This window comes from Sciurus carolinensis, chromosome 2 (assembly GCF_902686445.1).
Source record: "Sciurus carolinensis chromosome 2, mSciCar1.2, whole genome shotgun sequence".
In the NCBI taxonomy this organism is placed as follows: domain Eukaryota; kingdom Metazoa; phylum Chordata; class Mammalia; order Rodentia; family Sciuridae; genus Sciurus; species Sciurus carolinensis.
In genome coordinates, this window is record NC_062214.1 from 171,176,405 (window position 1) to 171,204,380 (window position 27,976).

General features: G+C 45.0%; 1 protein-coding gene across 2 annotated transcripts in view; it reads right to left on the bottom strand.

Moving 5' to 3' along the window:
• Dpf3 (double PHD fingers 3) overlaps positions 1–27,976 on the bottom strand; it is a 245,550-nt gene that overhangs the window by 46,562 nt on the left and 171,012 nt on the right. Inside the window, exons 7-9 of one of the 2 annotated variants that reach the window (XR_007107004.1) lie at positions 25,003–25,140; positions 7,068–7,196; positions 2,804–4,167 (exon numbers count right to left, since the gene is read on the bottom strand). Coding sequence is in view for 1 of the 2 variants with exons in the window: in XM_047539004.1 (XP_047394960.1) it covers positions 7,068–7,196; positions 25,003–25,140 (267 nt within the window). In the remaining variant the exon portion in view is untranslated. The remainder of the gene's footprint in view (positions 1–2,803; positions 4,168–7,067; positions 7,197–25,002; positions 25,141–27,976) is intronic. The other variant, XM_047539004.1, reaches the window with a different exon arrangement.

Consider the following 27,976-nt stretch of genomic DNA (forward strand, 5'->3'; position numbering starts at 1 on the left):
TGGCTTTAAAGTACCTTTAAAAAATTAAATGCATATTTCTCATTCCAGTGTTGTAGTGATTATAGTATCTGATCTCTACATAGTTTCAGTAACGGATACAAAGAATTAGATTATTCTGGATTGGCAAAAAACACCAGATAGTCACCTATCACAACAACAATAGTCACCTCCACATCAACATTTTCCCCTGGAGGATTTGAATGCTGTAACAAACTTAGAAAGTTCTGTACCTTTAGTTCCCCTATGTTTAGGCAAGGACTCAGAAAATTAGGTGACGTTTCTGAAACATTGTGGAACTTTACTGAGCTAAGACAAAGGAAACAGGTCAGATCATTTTCATCATCATGATCCTATTTCCTTTTCATTTTAAAATTTGAGTCATGATCCTTATTTAACAAAAGCAACCACAAAAAGTTATGTGTGCCCATGGGTCACACAGCTCCTGTAGTTCCTGGGGTCACAATAAAAGATCTCTTTGTCTCCAATAGGCATTGGGAGAGAATGTCTAGAAATGATGGTTTGGAAAATGAGCTATCTTTAATATTCTGCACAGAATCTTGATTAAAATTTTCTTTTATAGGACCTAGTTGTTTACTCTCTGGTTGTTGAAGTTGCTTTTAAGAAGGTTGACTTTTAAAGCTATGTTCATTACAAATACTCTTTTCCTCAGCTGAAACTGAGCAAAGTATACATGTATTTATATAAATGTGCATACATATATATATATATTCCCTAACTGAAAGCCTTCCAAGGGTCAGCTAGACAATGGTAGAATATATAGATTTGAGGTTGCTAGGAATCAGAACCTGGTCCCTTACTGTCTGTGGGGACTTAGGTATACTTTTAACCTTATTACTAAGCCTCAGCTTGTTCATCTGTAAAATGGGGATAACATTTATCTCAAAGGGAGCTTAAGGGAATTAAATGAACCATTCCAAGGAAAGTACCCAGAACAGTGCTTAACACATAAACATTGAGGGTTGTTACCTAGAGAAAGGTAGGGAAAGGCAGCATCAACCTTGGAGGCTCCTGGAAATCCAGGACAGCCAGTGCCCTCCTCCTCTGCCTTCTCTCTCAGAGTTCCCTTGCTTTGCCTTAAGACATTTGCCTCCAAAGCAACATTCATTCCACTCTCTCAAACAACTCAGTCTCTCCAGGCTGATCTTCCTCAATTAAAAGTGAAACATTTGAACTTGGTCATCTTTAAAGTTTCTTCCAGATCTTTTTTCTTTTCTTTTCTTTTCCTTTCTTTCTTAAGACTATAAATTCTGAGTCCGTTGAGAGATGTTATAAGCAAGGTGAGACGAGAAGTTCAGGCAATGCTAAGTGACACTGCTGTGCTCACATTGGCTGAGAAAGGTGAGGTGACTGCTATCCTTACTAAGTGAAATTGAAAATCAAGTTGTACTAGTAAAAATAAATTAGATAAATTAGATAAGCAAGACCTATCCTCAGATAGATGTTTCCCTAGGAATTTGTCTTGGTAGACAGTTCTAAACTGTTGGTTCCCCATTAGAACAACAAGTTAGACCTTTTTATAATTCGTTTTAATTATGTGGATCTTTTTAAAATCTTGAGTTCAAAGCCAAGTTTTCATTGATAATTCCAGGACCATGAACAACTAGACAGTTCTCAAATGAGAGCATGGATTGAATGTACTTTTATTAACATGAAAGCTCACATTTCATCAGTAAGGCACGTCATAAGGCTATGAATCCAACATCTGAGTCAAAGGAATAAAGTAGAGAAGTGGAAATTGACAGCAAGTCTAGCTTGTATCCTCTTAGCTGAAACCTACCAGAACCAACTGTGTTGGCACATTCACAGATGTGAGCATGCAGGAATATTACAACCCTGGAGGTTTATGCCATGTTCCCTAGGGACAGAACCACATACAGATTAGACAGAACATCCCAAAAGTGGGTGGGGTTGTTACTTTTGTTCTCTCAAAACAGAACAAACGCCCAGGCAAGCATATACCCCTTTGAAACCAGAGAAAAACAGAAGCCCTCTCCCTGTCAGGCTACCAGGGAAGCACCAAAGTGTCCATTGTGGGTTTGTCTGTTTGACCGGGCACTTGTTGGGTTGATTTGTTATTTTAATGAGTGATCTCATTCAGGAGATCTGCAAAGGCTGGATCTGCAAAGTGGATCTCCTCAGACACTTACAAGCAACCCGATAGCAGGACAGCCACTTGGATCTCCCAACCCAAGTCAAATGGCACTGCTCATGTCTCTCAGAGAAAACCTGTCATGAGGGTTCAAAATCTTCAAAACAGTCCTGTTGTGTGTTGTGCCTAATCAAGGGTCTTCTTTAATCTGGGATCATTCCCTGGGCAGTGAAACTGGTACCCGGAGTTAGGAATGCCACCCAGACATGCAGGGCCCTGAAGCTGCACCTCTTCACTCCTACCCAAGTCCAGCCACCAACTCCAAACTCAGTACCCTGGACTCCACTTCCACCGCAGCCAAGGGAGGCAGAGTCTGCCAAGCATTCCCCCAGCCACTTCTCTTGCAGTTGAAGCCAGAAGCTCCCCATTCTCCACACACAGCCCCTCCACAGTCCAAGCAAGCTCAGCCCCACATCTGCACCCAGGCCCGCACAGTCCACATGCACACACACAGACCACCGCTGGCCAGGTGGAAGACACTCCAGGAACCACTCCCACACTAAGGAAGGGGGACCTAGAAAAGCAAAAGAGCAAGCCAAGGGGACAAAAGGAAAAAAGAAAGACAAAACCAAACCAAACAAAAAAAATATGATGGTGTTGCCCTGGTGGTAAGACAGGTCGGCCAAGACTTACCTTTTGAGTAGGGCCTTGCAGCTGGTCACTGTTGGGACTGCCAGTGAGGTGAACAGGTCTTCTCCATCCAGCCTTGAGCAAGTGTTGCTTTGGTTTGTTTCAGGAGGTGCTATTGGAAACATAAAACAAAGTGCCCGGCAGGCACTATAAAAAAAAAAAAAAAAAGAAGAAGTAATACGGGAGGCTTGATCATCCAGTGGGCAGTAACTTTTAAACAGGGGCAAGGGGAGGGGAGATATACTGTGAGGTATCGTTCTTCAACCAGCCTGGTGGCCTCGGGTCGCTTTGTCACTGCTGAGCCCATGACTTTTGCTTATATTCCATTCCTGCATTTGGAAGTTGCTCTTCGCCAGGAGGAAAGTGAGGAAAAACCAGCAGCAAGGAAACGGCAGCTCTGCTGAACGGAGGAGGAGCCGAGGAGGTGGCTGCTGGTCAGGGCCGGTGCTGGACGGAGGCCAGGTGCCTGGCAGGCCTTCTCTGGGACTGCTGCCATTTTCCCGAAAGCAGAGAGGAGGATGGAAAGGTCGGGGAGGAGACATGGGGAGGGGGTCTGCGGTGGGGAGCCACGGACTCCGTGGGGCGCAGAGAGGTGCAATCCTCTCCCATTGAGGAAACTCTCCCCCCAGTGGCTCGCTTCTAAACAGGATATTACTGAGATGCCTTTGATTTCCCTTCTCTCACTTTCTCAAAAAAAAAGTCCGACTCTAATAATAGCTAGCATATATAAATAATAATTTTAATGTTATTGACTCTTTGTTTCCAAACCCAGCGTTCCTCTTTCTCTTCATTTTGCCAATACATATGAAAACCGAGGAAATCAACTCTGCTCATGTCAAAAAGATGCCCTCCCTGCCAAAAGAGAGAACCACCTAACTTCCTATTTCTAGGGTACATAAATAATACAGCGCGATGCCATCTCTCTGAAGAACTCTCATTCTGCTCTTTTGTCTTGGTTTTGTTTTGTTTTCAGTAGTTTGTGCTTTTGTTGTACAAACCCAAAACAGAGGGATGGCGAGGGGAAAGGACTCATGGAAGATGGGAGGAAAAAGCAAGGATCAGGGGGAAAACTAAGTCGTCTTTCGTTTAAAAATATATATATCAGAACCGGAACAACGACCAGAGTCAGAGGGGGTGGCTGAGCGCCCAGTCCGCTCCGCAGGCTTAGCAACTGCCCTTTTTATCTGCTGTGGGCGAGCCCCGGCCACTGCGGCGTCCTCGACAGGAGCGAGGCTCTTCCAAATCGTCCTCATCAAAGCCGTGGAAAGTTGAGGTGTCACTTTCTGACGTGGAACCGAATAAGTCCTCCGTGGTGCGTGCTGCGGCCGCTGCCTCCTTCTCCTTCCTGCCTTCTCCTCCCAAATGAGCTGACACGTATGATGAATATATCAGCACATGGGTTAAGCAACAGACAGCATTATTAATATTCTCATTACGTTATTACCATGTTATTCTTAAAAGCAAGATAATAAACCATTGTCACACCAAAAGGGATTAACCGGGTACATCACCTGCTGACGGGGATTTGGGCAAAGCACACACTTCCAGGAAAGAGGATTCCCACCTCCCCGAAAAAGGCATGGTCCCTACCATAAGAGCCACGTCCACTGCTCCTGACAGCGAGAGATGCCAGCGCGACCTCTCCCCGTCCGCACGCACAGACGCGCACGCTCACTCCACCCTGCCCCAGACAAGGATTTTGTTTTCCCCCGTGGTTTTTTAAGCCTGGATGGTATTTCTTTGGTGTTTTCGGTTGATGTTTCTTTGAACAATGTTTGTCCGTCACTTTGACAGTCAGCTTTACAAAGGTATTACTGTCAGATAACCCATTCAATGTGGTTAATCCTCTGTCCGCTTTATTTTTATTTTTACCTGCTTCTAATCCCATTCTTTGGGAACCCTTTCAATTCTACCCTTACACCATGGAGTTCATTTGCACTGAAAGCGAGAAGAAGTTGGGGGGGAAAAAAAAGAAGTGGTAGGTAATAAAACAGTTTCTCGTTTTCTTTAACCACTGGAAGAAATTTCTGTGATCCGTACCCACACTCAGGCACGTGAGCGCGTGCGCGCGAACACAAACACACACGCCCCGCCACTGACCATGCCCAAGTCTTTCTTTCTTAGTCCAGAAAGTTCAGGCTGTGAACTCTAACTCAGAAGGTGAAAAGTAGGGTAAATCAAGCTAATAAAGCACAGTATCCTGAAATCTGCAAAACTCATTTTTAAACTTCTTCACATAGTTCCGGGCCCCAGGACTGCCCCGGATTATGGTGGTAATATATCCCTCTTACAGCGCCAGTTTGAGGCATCCCACTTTCCCCCAGGAAACAGAAATAGTGGGGTAGGCGGGCAGGGAAAGGCAACTCCTGCAGGCTTCATACGTCTCTGGAAGGTCCCTGGGGAGGCTCCAGAAAAGTACTTGCCCACCTGCTTTAACAGGCACGTCCCCGTGGGCTAACGCCGCCTGTGTATTCCCAAGATATCAACTATTTCAGGAACATCAGAGTCAGACCTTGACTAAGTGATCCACCAAAATTAATCCTAGGCAATTGCAATGAGAATATCTAGGCTGGTATAAATGGCCCCCTGAGTCACATAGCAGACAAAACCTGGGAAAGAAAAACTGCATGAAGGTTGTGAAAAGAGAGGCTTGGTATAGATAAAATCAGCTTCCCACTTCTGATGCCCCATGGATCAGATTCAAGTAACCCAATTTTTGTAGGAAAGAAAAGGGAGAAATTATAGCAGTTTGCAATGAGAGCTCTGAAGCTGCCCTCTCTACCCTGTCCAAACCTATAGCAGTCCATAATATCCTGCTTAGAGCATTACTCCACCAAGTGACCTTGCTTCTGGCAGTAGAGATTTTGTCTGATTGCTTGCTCCCCCCGCCCCCAAAAAAAGAAGCACAGTTGAATTTCATTCATTTTTTTTTTTATTTCTTTTTAAGTGTCTAAAAGCCAGAATATACTACCACAAGGGTCCTGTCTCCTAAGCTAGCATAAGTATAATAAAAAGTTCAACATATTGCATCATGTTTGGATCATAAATGAATTGACAGAATTGCACAAAAGGGCTACCCTGGCAGGTCTCCTGAGAGTTAAATGTTGAGGGTTGTGTGCAACAGAAACTAAGTCCTTTTTTAATGACTGATTTGTCATTCAAGGCAATCTTGAGCCCTAAACAACCCTGGCATCAAAATATAAAAGATCTAAAGTATAGATTTACAGACATAGCAAGGAAGAACTGAGTGGTAAACCAAGATATGGTCATCTCAGGCCTTCCCTTGTGACTGAGAATGGAAACAATACTGGATTTAAAAGGCAGTAGGGAAAAATAACTTGCACCCAGCCAAATTGCTTCACCCACTAGTGAGTAGTTGGTAAGACTAAAGATGGTCTGCGATCCTCTTTCCTCTCTGCCTTATTGTCTGTCTATAGTTATGATATCATAGGAAAAATAGGTAGCACCAACCAACTATGATCAACCCAAAATAATGCTTTGATTAGAACTAAAAACCAAAATAAGAGCAAAGGCCTGATCTCATTTTAAGAATGAAGGAATAAGACCAAAAATCTTTTCCTGATATTTTAGTCTTTGGTTAGAAATAAAAACAAAACAACAACAACAAAGAAACCAATAACAACAACAAATACAAGTCAACTCCAAATAAACCCCAGGATGTCTGCCTTTTGCCTCCTTGATTTATAAGGGTTTATTTTTTCTATTCCATATGAGAAAATGAGATGAGTGATCAATGGAGGTGATGTGTTTGCAGCTACCCAGGAGCCCAGGGCTCTCCCACAATTCATAAAGTGACTGCTTTCCCAGTGTTCATATATCCATACTCTCCAAAGTCATCCCAGGTATTTCCACAGAACAAATACATCTTTTTATTACATATGCATCATCCAGTCAAGAAAGCATGCTGCCTGGGTCTCCAAGTGTTTCCACTCTACCTCGCTATCATCCACAACACAAAGTAAAGTCATGTAAACTTTACTTTTCCCTTTCCTCATGGAAAAGCCAGACACAAGTCAAAAGTTCCTCCTTTTCCTTCTCTCCAGAACCAGAACATAACTTTTGGTTCTTAAGACCCAAAGAAGAAAAATTTCAAAATGACATGAAAACCCCTCTCCACTCGAAATCATCACCAGCATCACTTCTTTGTTGCATTCCCCCACCCCCCACCACCAAAAGATGGCAGAGGAATGGAGGTGGAAGAGTTCCTGATCTATGGGCACACGATGCAGGAAGGGGCCACACTCACCAGAGCGTCCACAGTCTGCACAGGACACCAGCTCTTCAGGTCGCCCGCTCTTCTTGTTCATGTTAGAACCCCCCAAGCAGAAGTCACAGTAGTTATTGGGAATTACTGTTCCATCTGGTCCTTTCTGGGCTGTGGAAACATTTAAAAATTCCAATGTTAGGCTGAGATGTATTCCTACTATTCCCTTTTCCTCCCGCAGTGTGGCAGAATCCACTCCAGAAAGATGATGAAGTTTGGAATGTAAAGTTTTATTACAACCCAGTTGTGATGCTGGGCTAGGTTTTCTTTTGGATTCTTCTTGGTTCAATAGTACAAAGTCCTGCAAGTCTTCCAGAGTTGAATTTTTGCGATCATTTCCAGTTCTATAGAAACTACCTTGCTCCTCTGGATGAGCAAACCACCCAGAAGGATGGTAAAGGAACTTCTCTTAACCCTGAGCAATCAGTTTTCCAAGTCAAGGCCCCAAACAGCAGATGGAAACCATAAAGATTCATGACTAGAAGAAGAGAAATGGTCAGTGCCTGGGCCTTGCTTTTGAGAAAGATGTTCTTATTTAGGAGAGATTCCTCCTGTCCCTGAAAAGGAAAACAAAGAAACATCGGTGGCTGGTCATTACCAGGAAGCAATTAGAGATGTTCTTGGGGACTTTGAGTAACATCTTGGCAGGTACACAGGTATCTGTTCTTCTTCAGCTTCATCTCCCTGAAGTCCCGACTCATTGATCATAGAAAGCACTCAGGACAAGTCAATCTGCAAACCCCAAATGCCTAGAATCACACTGGACACAGGTTTACCAGGTGCTAAGATCACCCTCACGCCAGGGTTGGGCCAAATGGTGAGTCAGTGAGCATGTGTTTAAGCTTGAGACCTTCACAGTAACTGAGAGTTCTTAAATGAAGGCAAAGAAAAATCTTTGGGACATGACCTCAAAAACAAAACTTCATGAGAACCGTACATCTTTGAGAACAGAAATCATCCTCAGTCTCTAGGGACTGGTTGAAAATCTTGGGCAGGTTCTCTGGACGAGAGAAATATCTCCATTTTCCTGTTTCTCTCTTCCTATTGTGGGAATTTCTTTATCACATTGACACTCCCTATTTGCGACTAAGAAGAAAAGTCTCTCTTTGTGGGATCAGCCTTAACCACGGGGTATCTTCCCCCTCGGCACCCCCAATGTCTGTTGCTATCTTCATTATTCACTGGCTAGCATTAATCAGGGTCCCATAGGGTATAAATCTGTAAAAGGAAGAAGATATGTGAGCAGAAATACCAGCCAGACAGTAAGTGATAAACGGATTCACCCGCTTTAATATGATTCCCTCTGGCCTTCACTTCGTCCATGCCTCTGCTTTGCCTCCAGGAATAGAAAACTTACCTGGGGAAGGCGGAAGACAAAAGCTAGCAGAATTATATTACAGAGGGTTAATCCATTTATCAGTTGCTATTTGGACTGTTTAATCAGTTTCTAAGTCATTGATTTCCATCTTCGGGAGGCAGACAATTCTCTGCTAGGAAAGTGTTGGTCTTTGAGGGAGGCAGAGAAGTTGGTGGCCTTTTGTGGTCTGCTGAGTACGGGCTTTTCCCTCAGCCACTGGATCTCCAAGACATCCACGTGGCATATGAAGTGGTTTTGCAAATAATCTCCAAAACCCAGTACATCTGCAAAAATATTACTCTGCCTATAAAATGCGGTTGGCCCAAATCCAGAAGTACCAGCATCCTTTTCTTCCTTCTACTTCAGTTGCCATCTTTCCATTTTTAGAATTCTCTTAAGAAAATCCAAGCATGTCTAGGAAGCAAATAAATTTTTTTTCTCATCAAGAAACAGAAATCCATCAAGTGATAAACAAATTGAGGTAGGGCACATAAAATGTAGGGGCTGGGGGTAAATCAAAGATAAGTTTCATGATTGATATGAACTAGATACAAAATGTACAAATGCCAATCACAAATTAGGTAACTTCCTACAGAAAGGCAGTCAAAGAATCCAATGTATTATCATCTCCCAAAAAAAACTCTCAAAAGGCCCAGTCTCCTTATCTGTCTCTCTTATAGTCTTAAGAACTTCCCATAATGTCTGATTTCCTCCCCATTTACAAAATTTTTAAGCAACCTGAGAATCTGATTGTCTCCAACACATGTGTGTCCCCTGTGGTGTAGGAGGATAAAGAAGTAAAATAAAGAGTGTAAGAACTTACAGATAATTCTTTATGGTGTTTGTCACCAACAGATCACTGGTAGAATACCCTACTGAATCAAGAACTCCAATGTTGTAAGAAATTTTTTTAAAAAATCAAAAATGACCTAGTACAGCAAAGCAGATAATGATGGAGGAAATGACCCTATATAAAAAGGCCAAAGGAGCTGAATTTAATTTATCTAAAGAGAAGTTTCCAATGAGATGGAGTCAGAGCAAAGTCCCCGTGTGTGTGTGTGTGTGTGTGTGTGTGTGTGTATGTGTGTGTGTTGTCTGTTGGTCATACAAAGTGCCTGTCCAAGGGAAGGAGCGGGTGCTAAAATCTCACTCCCTGGTCCTGATGTATCCGAGGCCAGCAGGGATAAGATGTGCATTTGGTCTAGTAATGGTCCAGTATAGAAAGTGACAGTGAACAGCTATGCTTTATTTTCAAACAAATCCCTTTTGCTTCAGTTCCTACTCTCCTCTTGCAACCGTGAGCTCAAAGCATTCTTCATAGTAAAGTGGCACGGGACAGACTAATACCGTAAGCTTCTGGTTCTCTTCCATTTTCTGGTGTTTCAGATTGGTTTTGGAATGAGGCTTCTTCCATGGAACTCTCTCCCAATTCCCAGCTAGAAATGACCAGTCACACATTGGGGAGGGCATTCTGTTGGTATCACTACTATGACCCTTCTCTTATTGATTTATGTGCACACCCACCTCATCTCCTCAAGCTAAATGGTCTACTCCTTCAGGTCCAGGACCATGTGTAACTCATTGCTGGAGCATCTACGTGCCTTGCACACTGGAAAGAGTTGCTAGCAATCTGTGGGATGAATGGCTTAGAAGGGGATGGCAGAGATGTAAACAGGTGTCACTGTGATTCCCCTGGGATCTCCTCCTTATGGGGACAGAATACTGTGTTTGCTTTCCCTGTGGCAGAGTTATCTGTCGCTCTGAATATCACTCACTGCCCTTGGTTTATTTCCCAGCTCCTCAAAGAGAAGAACTGGTCTGTGTCCAAATGGATGGGTGGGTCATCTGACCTGGACTAACGGCCAGCTCCCCGAGCACAGGGCCGTAAGGGATTGGTGTTGCTGGAAGAATTACAATGTACACAATCACACAGGAAAACATAAGACCATAATTCACTGTCTCTTGAGAAGTGGATGCCAGGTCACCCCCACCCAGTCAGCCTCCCTTTTGCTCAATTGCTTACTGAGAAGAAAAAGAAGCAGTGTAGTACACTACAAAAGTGAGGTGGAGCTTACACCGGAGGCTTTACATACACTATTTCATGGATTCTTACAGAGTCTTTGTAAAGTAGGATTATTTGACAGATGAGGTAACTGAAATCCAAAGAAACCAAAGTGCTGGCTCCGAGTCAGCCAGTAAGAGAAGAGCAGGGTGCAGTCCCCCTTTGTCTGTGTCCCAAGATCCTGGCTCTAATCACACTTCTCTGCCTTCTGGAAAGTCCAGAAGCAAACACTTGCTAGCCATACCCTGCATATCAAGTATTTCATAAATTTCTTTAGAGTCAACTTGATTCACTCCATATGTTATTTACGAAGCCCAAAACCATAAAAATTATTGAGATTGGCCTGATAAAAGCAGGAATTCCTTTTGAACTTAAATTTAATGTCCCTTCCACAGTAATCCATCCTGGGTAACCCTGTTTATTGTCATATACCCTGTGAAAACCCTTCTCTAGAGAATTCCAGAGGCTCATGACGGGATGTTTTTAAGACAAGCTCACACCATGGCCAGATTGGCCTATGGCCTGACCCAGCCGTGAGCAATTTCCTGGTACTGTATATGAGATCATTATAAAAAGGATTTTACTATAAATAGGAAGCTCACCCAAACCTTGCAAGCAGGATTTAAATAGAGATTCTGCTTCTGCTTATGGGAAATTGAGTCTCACTTTATAGAATAAGATGACAGGGAGGGCAAAGACCTGAGGTATCTTGATGGCAGTGTCCACAATGATGGATTTGGTTTACTGTTGATAAATGTTCATGGGCTGAGATCATAGAAGAGATATAAACAAACTGTAGAGAAAATAAAGTGGACCTTAAGAGTTTAGGAATTTACCTAAGGGTGGTAACTCTCAAAAAGCTCAAAGGAAAAAAATGGAAATCAGGAGCAAAGTTCATAAAGAAATGCAGAAAAAAATAACAGAAGGCAGGAGGGAGTATTGACATAATTTGATGCAAAAAAAGAAAAAGAAAGAAAAGCCAAGCCTCAAAGAAGAAGCTTGCCACCAGACTCAGGTAAGGGAGAGCAGGCACCCTAAAAGGGCACGAGTGCACGCTGTCAGGGTTTTTAGTTCAATCAGGCTTTGTATCGATGGCAAAAGGCCCCGAATCTTCCATAAAATGATCACACAGACAGCGCTGTCTTTCCTGCTTTCAGTCCGATCTCTGCTGCCACTCATGAAAGCAATTAATGGTGGGGACAGTCTGGCCACCAGCAACGGCCCCTCACCTGGGTTCTGCAGAGACTAGAGCTGCATCCCAGAGGTCCTGGGGAAACAGGAAGCAGGCCAGAAGTTGAGGCTCCTCCTTGGCACACACGGAGGCATGGCCTCACATTCTGAGCAGATGCTTGGACTGCCTGCCAGGCTTGGTGTGCACAAGCACGCGGCCATGCTCAGCGTCCACCAGCCAGCCCCCAGTTCAGCGGCTGTTTTTCTGGGGCCTGCTCGGTTGGGGTATGCAGCCTTTGGGGAATTTAGGGGCCGTGAGTAGAGCCTTCCAGAAAGAGATGTGCCTCTCTTCACCCCTCTGAATTGTTCCCCCAACACCTTCCATGGCTGACAGTCCCTGTGTCCCTCCACAGGTCTGACATGTTTCCATGGCAACCGAAATCCTGGGCTCCAGCAGTCTCTGCTCTTGCCACCTGTTATTACTTCATCTCTCAAGTGTAAAGCATCCTAGCCCAGTGCCACTTGGCTGTGCAGAGCGCATCTTTAGAAGATGGAGTAAAGAAAAGGGGAGAGGAAAAGAGTCCACATGGAAAGGCAGCCCCGGGCTGGCCATGTAAGACACACTGGACAGACCAGGCTGGAGAAGGCCGCTTCAGAGACAGGGAGGGTGTAAACCCACGTGCCTTCCCTTCAGAATCAGTGAGCAGGCCTCAGCTGGAGGCCACCGCCACATCCTGCTACCTTCTCCCCAGCCTTAATTGAGGGATGTGGGAGGGGTGGAGAGTCAGGCAGCAGGCTAGGGAAGAGAAGGCAGCTGGGCAGAGACCCGAGCCAGCCCAATGTGGAGCAGAGCCAGGAGAGGGTTAAAAGTGGCGTGATCAAGACTGTGGGGAAGGCTGGACCAGAGGGCAAGCAGCATCAAAGCCTGGATAAATGGCCTTAATTCTCATGCTCTGGCTCACCCTACTCCTTACGTGTTTACTCATATAAATTATCCCTAAGGCCTGACACCTTTTTTCACTGCTTCCCGAGAACTGATGAAAAAATAAATCCCACAGATCCAAGGAATAAAAGTGTTGGGACTCCATTCCGGCTGGTTCTTGGCCATATCCTAGTGATCGGGGCCTGCCCCAGGGCGGCAAGAGAAAGGTGAAGGGCGATTTCCACCCCAAATGTGGAGAAGCAGGGAATCCAGGAGCCCAACAGATGAACACCAAGGTCCACTCACTTCAGACCATCAGGAGTCCTCAATGGCAGAGAACGCACTCCTCCTCCTGTGTCTTTTGACCACAATGAGGACAATGTGAATGTAGGATAGGGATGGGAGGGTGCTGGTGCCGAATCATTCCAGGGACTGAGATTAGTTGCTGAGGAAGGCCGAGGCCTGATTTCATAAGTCTTCCAAGTTTATGGATGAGACTGATAAATTGCCACACGCTGTATTGTCAAGGACAGCATGAGACAAAACGAGTTGAAATGGCAGCATATGCCACAGGAAAGCTAGAAATGAGTGAGAGGACCTGGCTGCACAAAGGGAAGGGTCCCCTAGGCCCGGTTGTTTGAGTTCATGCCTATCTAGAGGCAAGAGAATATGCTAGATGGTAACTTAAGTTCCCTCTCAGGTCTGTTATTTGAAGACTACAACAGGGTAAAAGAAAAAGCAGAAAAGCAAAGTTTTCCAAACCCAAAGGAACTCTTCCTTTCATTGTCGCTTTATGTTAGTGTTGGAGTCTCTTCCCTGATTAGCTATGAGCTCCCTGAGGGCAGGAGCCATGTCCTTTATCTCCTTGTCCCTGGCACCCGACACGTGGATTGGCACAGAGTTAGGACTAAATGTTTAATGAAAGGATGAACAAATCTTCACAGATGGGTTTTAAGAAAACAAACAAACAAAACTGGTCAAGCAAAGGGAAGTAAAAAACTAAGAACTGAGTGAATGTAAAATTCCCTCAGTCCAGAGTGACCCCATCATACTGCCACCACAAGATGCCCAGCCCTTTCATATGAGGAACAGAGTCAGGAGGAGGAGCAATGGACCCGTCAGAGTGAAGAAAGCTGTGGTGTGGGAGAGCTTGGGTCTCCCCCAGGAGGCATTTCTTGGTAAACCAGAACAGAAGGAATTCAGACTTCCAGACTCAGTGGCCCCAGAGTCTTGGGGCAGTGGTAGCCAGTGAGAAGGTAGGCCCCATCTTGCTATGTGTTTTGCTATGGTGTCAGTTCTCCCCTCCCCATGTCTGCCTCCTTTTCCTCCATGTTTATCAAATAAACAACTCACACCTTTGGATACAAACCTTGAATTCACTCCTAAAAACTCTGCTGTAAAAACAAGCAACACACATCTGCTCACATTGATGTCTCCATCTGGATGAACATACAGGTTGAGTATTTCTAATCCAAAAATCCAATATCTGAATTTCTCCAAAATCTGAAACTTTTTGAGCACTGATGTAATGCTACCCACACCTGACCTCATGTGACATGTCACATTCAAAATATAGGCCCACTAAAATACTGTCTAAAGTAACTGTCAAGCTAGGTGTAGAAGAAACAAATAAATTTCATGTTTGGACTTGGATCCCATCCCTCAAGATATCATCTATATGCAAATATTCCAAAATCAAAAAAAAAAAAAAAGGTCAAAATCCATAACACTTCTGGTCCAAGCATTTCCAATAAGGGATGCTCAACCTGTATCTGGTTAGAGTTGCAATTTGCAGTTGGACAAAATGTTGCAACAGTTTTCCAGGAGTTTGAACACCATGCCACCAATTCTGGGGCCAGAGAGACTACAGTTAAGTTCTTTGTGTTCCAGCCTTGGGTAGCAACCTCAGTCTTCCATTGATGCTTCAGAAAAGACCAAGTAAAAGCTCACAAATGTGGGTCATGACCTGGAGCAGCAACTTGGGATTGCCACCCAATGAGTTCCTTGAAGGAGAAAATATTAATTCAAGAATAAGTGTATCAACAGGGTTCTGAACAAAGTGGTCTCATTTCCCTTCAAGGATTTCAGGGCATCTCGGTGTGTCAGCGCTGGATGAGCCTGGTCTTCTGAAGTTGTCAGGACATCATTACTACAATGATTTAGATTCAGAAGTCACCACCTCTTTTGCCTGACCCTGCCTCTCTCCAGCTCTCCTCACCAACCCCTCCAAAACTCAGTTCACAAATGGACCCACATTTTCGGGGACCTTCAGACAGAAAGTGTATTTAAGAAAAGAAAAAGGCTGAGTCTCTCATACTGAACACCTGAAGGTTAGGAAAGGGTCAAGAGCTCATGGGACTGAGGGGCAGCACAGCACAGGGATGAGGGCCCAGGCAGAGAGCCGCATCCAAAGGGCAGGCCAGGCAGCAGGTGCTGGGAACCAGAAAGGTTTGTCCTACATCAGACAGAGACTGAGAAAAGTTGATCTCATAGAAGGTGAGAGTAAAAATGACGATTGGCAAAGGTTGAGGAGGGGCTGGGAAGAGGAGGAACGGGAAGAGGTGGATCGACAGGTACCAAGTTACTAGTTAGATGGGAGAAATAGGTTCTAGTGTGTTATTTGCATGTAGTATGACCATAGATAAGAAAAATGTATTGTGCATTTCAAGAAAATCTTGTAAAAAGGGTTTTTAATGATTTCACAAAGAAATGATAACTGAGGAGACAGATATGCCTACCCTGATGTGTATGTTATGCAATATATACATATCTCAAAACATTATAAATATGTACAATTACTGTGTCAATTTTTTAAAATAAAAACATTTAAAAAAAAAAAAAAAAAAGAATGCAAACTGAGTCTACCTCCTGAGATGTAACAGTACAGCCTGAATCCTGGCCAGTTACCTGATTCAGTGCATCCCAAAGAAAAAAGAAGAAGAAGAAATAGATTGGACATCAGTCTTCAAATTTCTCTAAGGTAGTGGTTCACCTGGGAACTTGTTAAGAATGCAAATTCAAGGCCCACTTCAGACCTACAGAATCAGAAGCTCTGAGAGTAGACCCAGGAGTCTGTTGTAACAAACCCTCCTGGTGAGTCTGATGTGCCCTCGAGCTTGAGAACCAGTGTGTTAATCAGGTTTCCACTGCTGTAACAAATAATCAACTTAAGAAGAGGAAACAATCAACTTAAAAAGACGAAAGGTTTATATTGGTTCAAGTTTCAGAGGTTCCAGTCCATGATTAGCTGGCCCTATTACTTTGGGACTGTGGTGACACAGTACCTCATGGCAGGAATGGTTGGCAGAGGAAAGCTGTTCACCTCATGGTGATCAAGTATGAAAGAAAGGAAGAGGAGGGGTGTGGGGCTCCAATATCCCCTTCAAGGGCACACTGACCTAAATTCCTTCCATTAGATCTCACCTCCTAAAGTTTTATCACATCCCAACCATACTTTGAGCTGGGGACAAAGTGTTCAACACATGGGTCTTTGAGGGACATCTAAGATCTAAACTATAACTCATGACTCTAACAGGACATGTGACTGTCAAATCACCTCATATCCCTCATGTTTTCTGTTGGTGCTATGCTTTATATGAATTAAATTATTTCATCTTTGCCATAACCTAAGAGATAGATGCCATTCATCTTTGGATTGTGTACAGGTGACCCTCTAGGTACAAGGAGCCTGAGCAATCAGTCTAAGGTCTAATATTAGTAAGTGGCAATCTGGGCTCTGAACCCAGGCAGTGTGCTGCTTAGCCAGCCCACTGGATGCTACCTTACCATGAGCACACGCAACCACATACCTGAGAGAAGTCAGGTCCAAGAAGTTGGCGGGGCCTAAGAACACAGGACCTTATAGGCCAAGACTTTCCAATTTTTGCTGTGCAAATCACTTAGGGATCTCACTAAAATTCAAATTGAAATTAATACATCAGAAGTAGGCTTTGAGATTCCACATCTTACAAGCTCCCAGTAAGTCAGCCAAGCACTCAGGTTTGCCTGTGACCAAGAGGTTCTCGGGGCAAGACTTTCAGCACTCTACTAGGCAAACCTGACCAAGCCGGTCACCTGGATCCCAGGTGATGCTGATATTGCTGACTACAATCTGAGAAGCAAAACTGCAGGCCTTCATGGTGAGGAGTGTGGGGTATACCATGTGATAAAGGCATTGTGAACGCAGGTGTCCTATGACCTATTTTATACCTTTAAAAAGACCACTTCAGCTTCTCCATGGAGAACAGACTATAAGAGGCGAGAATAGAGGCATGAAGGCCAATCAGAGGTGGTAGTAACCCAGGCAGACCAGGAGACAGAGAGAGGGAGATAGACCTTTGGTCTATTTAGGAAGGGGTGCTGATGCGGGCAATAAAGGAAAACAAAGAGCCAAGAATGAATCCTAAGACTTTCACTTCGGGCATAAAAAAGCATTATTTTAAAAAAAATTAACAAAAGACAAGCAAGTTTATAAAAGAGAGGAGAGCTAGGAAAGATGAGACTGAGAATGAGAGAGAAAGATGCAGGAAAATTATTGAATAAAGTAATGTATAATTTTTTTCTATAGTAAAATTGATTTGCCAATTAAAATCTCAATGAGAATTTGTAAGGCTGGGGATGGGTCCATATAAACCTTCGCAAACAGCAAAAGTTAGTAGAGTTTCATTATGGTTTAGATAGGAGTTATCCCCCTAAAGCTCATGTGAGACAATGCAAGAAAGTTTATAGGTGATATGGATTATGGGTTTTAACCTAACAGTGCATTAATCAATCCCCTGATAAGGATTAACTGGGTGATAACTGTAGGCAGGTAGGGTGTTAGTTGGGGCAGGAGGGTCATTGGGGTTGTGCCTTTGTAGTGTATTTTGTCCTGTTGAACAGAACTCTCTCTCTCTCTCTCTCCTTCCTGGTGCCATGTCCTGAGCTGCTTTCCTCCACCACATTCTTTTCCCACTATGCTCTGCCTCACCTCAGGCCCTAAAGAATAGAGTCGGCCATCTATGGACTGAACCTCTGAAACCATGACCCCAAAATAAACTTTTCCTCCTCTAATAGTTCTTGTCAGGTATTTTAGTCACCACAGTGAAAAAGCTAACTAAAACAAGTTTTGAAGGGTAAATGCACCTGCTATCTGTTGAAGTGTATCCCCACATCCCCAAAATTCGTATGTTGAAGTCCTAAGCCCCAACATGATATTATTTGAAATGAGACCTTTGGGAGGTAATTAGGTCTGGTGAGATCACAAGGGTGGGGCCACCACGATGGGATTAGTGTCCTCATGAGTCACCAGTGAGCTTGCTTCTCTTTCTCTCCACCCACACACACTGAATAAAGGCTATATAAGGACACAGTAAGGTGGCTGCCTACAACCCAAGGGAAGAGCCCTTACTAGCCACCAACTCTGCTGGCACTTTGATCTTGGACTTCCACCTCCAGAACTGTAAGAAACAAATTTCTTTTATTTAAGCCACCCATCCTGGAATTTTGTTACAGCAGCCCCAAGCTAAATGCCTGTTAACACATTCATCTTTTTTTGAAAAGTCACTATGTAATATGATGCACTTGACAGTTGGCTGATAGACAAAAATTAAGGGACATCAGTATGAAAAAGATCCAAGCCTAGACCTAGGACAGCACCGATAGAGTCCAGTGGGGTCCAACTCAAGCCCATTCACATCTCAGCTTCCTTCTGCACTGTGTAACTCAGGACAAATCACTCAAACTTCTCTAAGCCTCAGTTTCCTCATCAGTAAAATGAAAACAATAGCACATGCTCATGGACTTGGGAACATTACATAAGATGTGTGAAAAGTGCCCGGCACCTAGTAGGTGTTCCATTGTGTCTTTCCCTCTTTTCTGTCCTATATGCAATATACTTGTACGTCTGATAGAGCAGGAAAAAGTCAATGGCCAAGTAAATAAGCTTTCCCAAGAAAGGGCACATAGCTTTTGAATCCACATTCAGGCCCCATGACCGTGGGTACATCACCTGGTCTTTGTGCACCTTGGTCTCCTCTAGGAGACACACTGTGAGGAACAAATGAGAGAAATATGGCATGCTTAGTGCAGTATCTGACACATTCTAGAAAGGTTGGATTATTATTGGTATTATTGCCATCACCATTGCTGCTCTATAGGCAGAACTCTTCAATCCTGAATATTCTAGGTAATTAAATGAAATCAAAGTGGTATAGAGAAAGCCAAGAGACATGTGGGTACTGACTGGGGAAATGGCATGGTAAATAAGGGAGAGCTGCACTTGCCAGACTCTGCCCCACAGCTGGTTTATGTGTCCCCATCTTACTTCCCCATTACCCCAGAAGTCCTCCAAGGATAATGACCACAAGTTATATGTCTTCTTGAAGGCTCAATGACACTCAGTCCCACACTAGGCATAGATATAGCAAGTGCTCAATAAATGCTCAGAATTAGCCTTTACAGAAGGACCATTGTCCCACATCTAAGACTTAGAAAAGGATGTGCTGGGGCCAGGTCAGGTTCTGACCATTAACACCTGCTGCCAATGAGTCCTCAGGTAGAGTTAACTTCAGAGTGATAAGAAAAGTACCTTCATGTTGCCTCAGGGGGAGCCCCTGACTCATTAGCCATCTGTGTGGTCAACTACACGCTATGTTAGTCTAAATGGGACAGAGATGGCATATCGACACTCAAAATGTGTAGGCATGTGCCAACCCCCCTTTGTCTCAGGACAGTCTCATGAGGTCATAAGATTATTATCTCCCTTTTACAGAAGAAGCAACTAAGGAGCAGAGACGTTTAAGTAACTGACCCACATTTCCACAGCTAGAACCTGGTAGGGCAGTAGGGTCATGAGTTACCCTGGGCTGAACAATCCCAAAGTCATTCTCTGAGCTCTAAGTCAAGGGTGTGGATGACGGTCAGCAGGGAGGGGGCAAGAAAATCGCCTCCAAATATTGTGCATCTCCAAGGACCAGAGCAATGCCTCAGGTTCTTTACCTGGTAATCTGTAAACTATTTAGTTAAATAATAACTCATGTAAAGAACATCTGTTGCTAGTGTCCAGATTTGCTTTTTGAGAGGCCAGAAGCAACTCACTTCTCCAAAAAGAGCCCTGAATCTGAATTTTCCTCTCTCCCCAGGACCAAGGCTGACTTACTGGTGTCCAGGCTGGGTAAGTGGTTGGCTGAGTGGCCTTGTGACTTTTAAGAGGGATCTAAGTTTCTCAAACATGTTTCAAAGATAATTGTCACTCTATCTAAAAGCACACTAGTTGCCCTGACCGTATGTTAGAGGACAAGAGATGTCAGAAGACTAACATCTGTTAGATCCTCCCCATCAGTGTGGCAATGACATCATATGCTGGTTTTAGATAATTTTTACATTATCAGACTAATTTTCAGATTATCTAATCAGCAGACATTACCCTTAATCAATTCGGTTCTCTCCTTTCAGTTCTGCAGAATACAAAAAGGCCCAAAGGCTGGGCCTCTTTTTATTCTCTCTCTCAAGAGCAATAGGAAGCCTAACTTTGTACAGGCAAACCGCCACTACACAGAAGGCTAAACGAAACCTCCAGGGACCCAGGACGACTCCCGCCTTCAAGTCCATCCACCTGAAAAATAAGCTTGAGATAAATTTTATAGAACCATGTTTTCAAGACAACTTCCCTCTTAGGAGCTCCTAGTATGTTATTGAAAAGCATGATATATTTATTTATGCTATTAAATAAAAGAGATACGTCATTTAAGAATTAATAAGATTCTAAATGGGTTTCTTTATAAATCATTTGTTCTTGCCTTCTAGTAATGGCTATTATGTCTCCCCATTTCCTATAGTAAAGATTATACAACATGACATGGAAGATGTCTTTTGACTGTGGCTCCACCTATAATCCCATCTTTCCTCCGCATCCCCTAAATTCAGCACTAGCATCAGAACCAACTACTACCAACTGTCTGAACATACGGTGCTATTTCATACCTCCCTGCCTTCTACAAACAGCTCCCTCCTGAGACCCAGGAAACTCTCTCTCTCTCCTAAAAATCCCTCCTTGTTCTCCAAGGGCTAATTTGAATGTCACCTCCTCAGTGAAGCCTGTGCAAATCTTCCAGTGCAGTGGGTTTTGCTGCACCACAGCATGCTGGTCCCCTCTCTTAGAATCTCTGTTTCAAAAGAGCTGATGAGCCCTGAGAGTCTGCATTTCCAATGAGTCCCCCAGGAGATACTGAGGTCACACTCAGCACCAGAGACAGAGCGAGGATGCACCCTCGAGCCCTTAGCACTTTCACCCTTCCGTACACACCTCTTTACACACTTCTGCTCGACAGTGTGAGCTCCTCCAGGGTGAAGCCGAGTCTTATTCATGGTGTATTTCCCAGGTCCAATATGTAGTCAGTATTCAATGCGTGGTTAGCACACCATGGATGGGTGCATGCATGGATGGACAGACAGATGGGTGGCATGGGCTTTATTGACACAATCATTTCAGCCAAGTCTAAGACTTGGTAAATGTCCAATCCCACTCCAAAATATATCTTGAAAACATCATCTATAATAGATGATCACTGTGTAGAGAAAATAAAAAGAAATTCAAGGAGAGTTCTGACATGGCGAGCCTGAGTTGGGGTGTTGAATCTAGCCCCGTTCACTGCAGTCTCACCTACGAATCATGCAGATGCCTCACAGTGGCACCCCATGCCACCCATCTGCATGCGTGTGTAACTACATACAGGTCACGCATGGTAATGCCATTCATAGAAGGTAGATGAAGGAGAAATGGAGGGAGAAAGAAGAATCCAGCCTCATGGGAGGAGAGCAAGGCCAGCAGGCCAAGGGAGGGCGATCCCAGCAGAAAGGACTACCCAAGGGGGAGGGTCTGCGCTCAAGCACCCCTGGGCTGCCTGCGGTTGAGGCAGAGAACCCAGAGCACAGAGGGCAGGGGACAAATCTACAGGGAACACAGAAATGGAGAGACTGGGACAGAAACAAAGGTGAGAGAGTGCAGTGCCTGCTGGGAGGGGCGGGCAGACGGAGGAGGGCAGGCAACTGCTGAGCTGGCAGCTCAGGGCAGCGTGGGCGCGGGAGGGAAGGTCATGCCGGCTCCAGCTGGCCACTCTGCCCTTTCTGCAGCAACAGCAGTAGGTACAGGGACGAGCGCTGAGCTCTGAAGATACAGTTGGAGGGGATGGAGCAAGGGACAGCAGGGGGACCAAAGTCGAAAGGTCTCTACTGCTGCAGGTGGTGCAACCAGCTGCCCGTGGACCTGCAGACTCGGGTCACCCTGCAGCTCTGCTGAGGGGGGAAGTCAGCATTTCCACTGCGCTAGCACTAGCGTCCAGACCTTCTCCAGGGGGAGCCCCAGATTAGCCTCCTGGATTAAGTGCTCCTGCCCCCTCCCCCACTCCCAAAGCCTTGCATGGGAGAATGTGAGGCAGAGACCTCAGGACGCTGCTGAGCTGTCACGTTCAATTCACCACACAGTCCCAGTGGCATTTAGGGGCAGGATGGATGAGAGCCCACCCCAAGCCCCAAACAGTGGGAGCAGCTAATGACTGGGTATTAATGATGCTGGCAATTAGTGCTCACAGGAAAATGGCGGGGGGCTGCTCACCAGGGGAATGTGGGAGGAAACAGAGCGCACATTCAGAGCAGCAACCAAAGCAGTGGTCTGTGTGGGGCACAGAACCCAGGGAGAGCCACTGCCTCGGGGACAGCAGGGAAGGATGACTTCTCTGGACACTGAGAACCTTTCTGTGGGACCCTCCTGAAATTGGGATTAATCACAGGGTTGTGAGAGAAGGTGCTCTACGAAGATGTCACAAAAAAAGATGTTTGTGAGGGTTCTGGAACCTTCTTCATGTGAGGTGGCCCCAGATCAGCCCAGGTATGGCTATTCTATGAGGTTTAAAATCCTTGGTCAGTCAAATGATCGATTGTGAAGAGCCCGTTTCTCATCAGTGGGGTGAAAAAGAAAAAGGGACAGAAAAGGTCGGGATGCATGTGCTAACCCACAGGCCCACAGAAGGATGGGGACAAGGACTGGACGACATTTCTCGGGGAGGCGTCTCCATGTAGGAAAAAGACAGGCACCACTTCCTTACCAAGCAAGGTTGTGTGGTCTCACAAGGAGGACACCCACCAATGAAAGAGGATGAAAAGGTCCTGGTGGACCAAGTAAAATGTGCCTGTGACAGCCTCGGGAGCCAACAGCCAACTTGGAGGGGACCACAGGAACAGTGGGGAGGAGGTGCCTCCTTCCACTTAGGCTCTGCAGTGTGCCCTCCTCTGTGTGGCCAAGACTGTGCACGCGTGAACAAATGAGCACACACGTGCACACACACAGGCACTCACACCACTGCAGTGAGACTTCTGAGAACCAGGGAAATCAAAACAGAAGCAGGCCGAACCCCACAGCGTGAGGACTGCACCTTCACACCGAAATGACCAGCACTGAGGAGAGATGAGGAGATAAGCCAGCCCTGGGGGAGCGAGAAATAATACCATGCTAATAAACACTTGAGAGAGAGCAGCAATCGCTAATAACGGCTTTCTAGATAGCGCCCAAAATCAAAGCAGATTATTCTCAGCCTCTTGCCGGTAGGAGGTGACAGCTCCTGGGACTTCTTGATCACTTAGACCAGAGCAGGAGAAAGAGAGACAGGGAAACCAAGTATCGGCTGCCCGGGTACAGGGCAATGAATTTTCCTTTCCAAAAGTCACGGGTGACGGGACGGAGGAAACCTCTCTCCGAGGGAAGACAGAGACCCTGTGGTTGGAGCCACTCAGGAGCTGGCAGGGAGAGGGCTCAAAGCCATCAGAGACTCCTGCCCTGCTCTTCAGGTTCTGCCCAGGTGATAGTAGGAGGTGAGAAAACAAGGGTCAGTCACACTCAAGGCTTGAACCCTGAAAGTAAAAATTAAAGAAGGTGCTATGGATTGAATTGTGTCCCCCACTGCAAATTCTTATGTTGACACTTCACCCCTAGAGCCTCAGAATGTAAATATATCTGGAGATGGGGTCCTGGAAGAGGTAAAGAGGTGAAGTAAAAATCAGGCCATGAGCCTGGTGACCCCAGAGCATGTGTGCAGAGAGGAAAGAGGCAGTCAGAGAGTGGTCCTCTGCAAGTCAAGGAGAAAGACATCAGGGGCGACCAGCCCTGCCAGCACCTTGATCTTGAACCGTTAGCCTCCAGAAGTGTGAGAGAATAAATTTCTGTTGTTGAAACACCCAGTCTGTGAAATTTTGTTACAGCGGCCCTGGTGGAAGGCAATGTTGTAAGAGGAAAGTGGGATGGGATGAGGGAAAGACACACCCAAATCCAAAGACTGGTCTTAGCCACAGGTGTGTTAATTATTTCAAATACTCAGTAAAGGTGCCCAGCTGACATCCGTCAACTAAGCTGACCGACTGAAACACATTAGCATCATCTTTAAATTCTAGACTCTGAATGTTCTTAAAGTTCTAATCCCTTTATTTGCATTAAACTGTTCACTCAAACTGCACCTACCCCCAAATCTTGCGAACAAAATAAACTCATTGCACGTCCACAAACACTCTTCACCAAGTGATCTCAGCATCCCCAAATCTTGAAGCAAGCTCGAGAGATTTCATTATCCCACTCCATTTCAAGGTGCTGCAGACCCGGGGACCATAATGGATGTTATAGAGGGAAGTCAAGGTGGTAGATGCTACTAAGTTCCTTTTTGATTCCCTAATTCATAACCAGAAGTTGAGGAAGAAAAAGAAAGAGCAGAAATGGAAATACAGATCTTCAGGATCATTTTGGGCCTTCAGAGCTGATTATTCCAAATAGCAAATCCACCCAGATCCCATTGACCATTTGAACATGGAGCTCCAACCATATCACTAAGGCAGAAGAGCACTGTACCCCAAATCATGATTCCCCCATAACAAAACCCAGCAATAGATTAACAAATATTATACGTCAGTTAAAAGAAAGAAAGAAAGAAAGAAAGAAAGAAAGAAAGAAAGAAAGAAAGAAAGAAAGAAAGAAAGAAAGGAAGGAAGAAAGAAAGGAAGAAAGAAAGAAAGAGAAAATACGAAGGCTCTTAGTGTTCAGACAGTGGGGATATCTGCCTGACACCCCCAAAGGCTATGTCCATCCCCATCTCACAGCTGTGAGTGGGTCCTCTGCAAGCTGAGGGGTGAATAGCATTTGACAGTGGCCACGGAAAGACCCTCCCTTCTTCCTTCCACAGGGCTGTGCTGGCCCTGCCCCGCTCACTCAAAGCTGGAGGCCGAGGCACGGGGCAGTGGCTGGCTGGCGGAAGGAGCCCACTCACAACGGAACATTGAGATCCGGGGCCCAGAGTGTACCTAATTCCTTCCAGATTCTCCTGGACGTTTTGTTTTGGCCCTGCCCTCCCCACTCCTCACTCCCCCAACCTCACGAGTGGCGACTCACGTCTGTGGTTCTCATTTCTGTGGTTGGGTGGGGACCGGGTCTCCTGATCTTGGGCTTCGTCCCCCTCCTCACTGGCCAGATGGGTGTGAGCGTAGTGGTAGCTCAGTCCCGGTCGGTTCTTGTAGCGCTTGCCGCAGACTAGAGAGGAAGAGAGGAAAGTGGGGAGATGGTGACATCAGCACTTCCTGTGGCCACTGCTCTCATTCCCCCAGAGCCAGCCTTCCCTTAAAAAGTGATCTCCATCCCCAAGGTCACTTCTCAGCTCCTGATGGACCCAATACCACTGTGACAAGGCAGTCGTGTGAAGAAAAACCATCAAAGGAGAACAGAGATTAAGAGCTATGTGAGCGCAAGTCACTTAACCACTCTGTGCCTCAGCTGCTTCGGAGACAACGTGGGGATGATAATAGCACTTACCTCGCCGGCTGTTGTGACAGGTGAACCCCTATGCAAAGCACTTAGCACGGCGCGGGGCAATGGTAAGGGTGACTATTACTGTGACTTTGAATTCAAAGGGCACTGGTACTTCTCCCGTCCAACATCCCAGGGCACTTTTGAGACAAGTGAGGCCCTGGAACGCTAAGTGACTTGCCTGGGAACACACGGTTGGGACAGAGCCTCCAGAACCCAGGCCTCCTGGATTCCTCAGCAGTGCTCCTTCCACTGCCAACGGCGGGCTCTGTGTGAAGGAGGAAAGCTGTGTGTGGACAGTATTTTTGATGTATCATCACCCAGTGACTTTGTGGCAGAAAAACATGTTTCACTTCTACCATGAAAACCAGGAAGCTAAAGCATCCTTAGTGGACATGGCGGCCAAGAGCCTGTAAACTCAATGCCCTGGGCAGCCTTTGATGCCCCCATCCATGGAAGGTGTTCTCAGAAGTACTCCCCTCTCCAGTGGGACAGGTGAGACAAAGACAGAGGCAACAGGAATATGACAGAGCCAAGCAGAAAGGAGGCAGCTCCATGGGCTGGCTCTCAGTGCCTGGGAAGCAGAAGCCTGGCTAAAGGGCCCAACACCAAACCACCACCATTCAGCCCAATCTCAGCCTCTGGGGGATGGGACTGCCCGCAGCAGCAGTCTCCAGTTCTGCACAGAAAACCAGAGCTGCTCAGCTTGAGGGTTACAAGCTCTAAGGGCCTCTCTCTCCCACTGGTCCTGACAGCGATGGTTTAGACCAGGGAGCAGAAAGGCTTCCCAAGTGTGGAGAACACTACTGGTTGAAATCCAGTTCCAGTTGCCCAAGTTCAGCAGCTGTGTGACCCTGACTGTCTAGAGAAGGCTGTTAAGCCTCCCATCTGACCCAATACCCTTATGACTTCTCTTAGGGTTTCTTTTCCTTCTAGATTCTCCTGGACATTTTGTTTTGGCAAACAATTGTGGGCAAAAATAGGTAACATCACATCTTCTTTCCCACATTTACATAAACTATTTTATGTTAGCTTGATTCATTTTGAATAATCACGCAGACCATATTTTTAAATAGCAAAATAAACTATTTCCCTATGTTAATGAAATTGGATTTAATGCTTCACTGTTTAGAATGATAGGTAGCTAATTTTCAGTCTTTATCAAATTTAAGTCATTTCTCTGGTTCCTGTTTTAGAGTTTTATTGTAGAAGAATTTTATCAAAAGTCCTTTCAGCATCTGTTAATGTATAGCTCTTCTTTAGTTCATTGATATAGTAAATTATATTGATTTCTTAATATTTCCTATTATTGAACCATTCTTGCATTCCTAGAATACACTGCATTCTGGTCAGAGTTGGTTATTCATTGATATACTGCTGCATTCAATTTGCTAATAATGCATCTGTACTCAGACTTGACGTAGATCTATAATTTGGGGGCTGTTTCTATCAGCTTTCAATTTTATGGTTATGTCAACTTCCAAAAATAAATCTAAGAGTTTTGCTCTGTGAAATTGGACAAGACATAAAATCTCTCTATGCCTCTTCCTAGAAAATGTGGATAATGATACTTTACCTTGAAGGAGAGTTAAAGGGATTATAAATAGCATTTGCAAAACATCTCACTCAGCACCCAGCATGTAATAGATGCTTAATAAATGGTAAGAGAAGGACAAGGGGGCATCATCTATGTTTGTCACATCTTAGGTGCATGACTCTCTGAAAGAGGATCTTTGGTTCGTACTATGGAGTCTGGCAATTGGTTGAATTTCCTTCATAAGGTTAAGATGAGAGTCTGAAATTCACGTTGGTGACCTAGCAACCATAAATTTAAGGCGCTCTCTCTCCCTCTTTCTTGCTCACTCTCTCTCTCATAAATATTGCAAAACATAAAGTAAAATGGCACCATGCATCTCAATTCCATGTGATTCAGGAAGCTGGGCCCTAAGAGGCCCCTGAGGTACACTCTGGGCCTGCTTGTGGCTTTTTCCATTTAACCTTTTAAATGATATGAGGTCAATAAGCAGTGAATTATCAGGTCATTGAATATAAATCCATTTACTCACCAAGCATAATGTTGTGAGGAGTAAATGTCTATTAAAAGTAGTAATATTATCAGTATTTACACCAGGTAGCCTCCGCTGCCTCTGCAGATCAACACATTACAAACTCCACAGTATTTCCTTTGTGCCATTTGTTATGTCAATCATCACTCTTTTCCTTACTCACAGAATTTCAAGATCTTAATGGTCACTTGGTATCCAATTGTTTTGTTCCCACTAACCTTCTAGAAGCCTGTTCTGGAACAGCTCCGGGGATGGGGAACTCACTGCCCATCAGAGCAGGCATCTCTCCTTTGGACTTCTTGAGTTATGGTTATGTCTGCACCAGAGGCCTCCCTTAAGGACAGTTTCATATCGATTTCATCTTGACATCAACAACTCCACCTCATCTGTTGCCATGCACATACTACAAACGGTATTTGTTGAGTGACTGATGAATGAACACAGAAACACCTCACGGGAAAGCCAGGAGGCAGGGGTGGAGGTAGGTTTGTAGAATC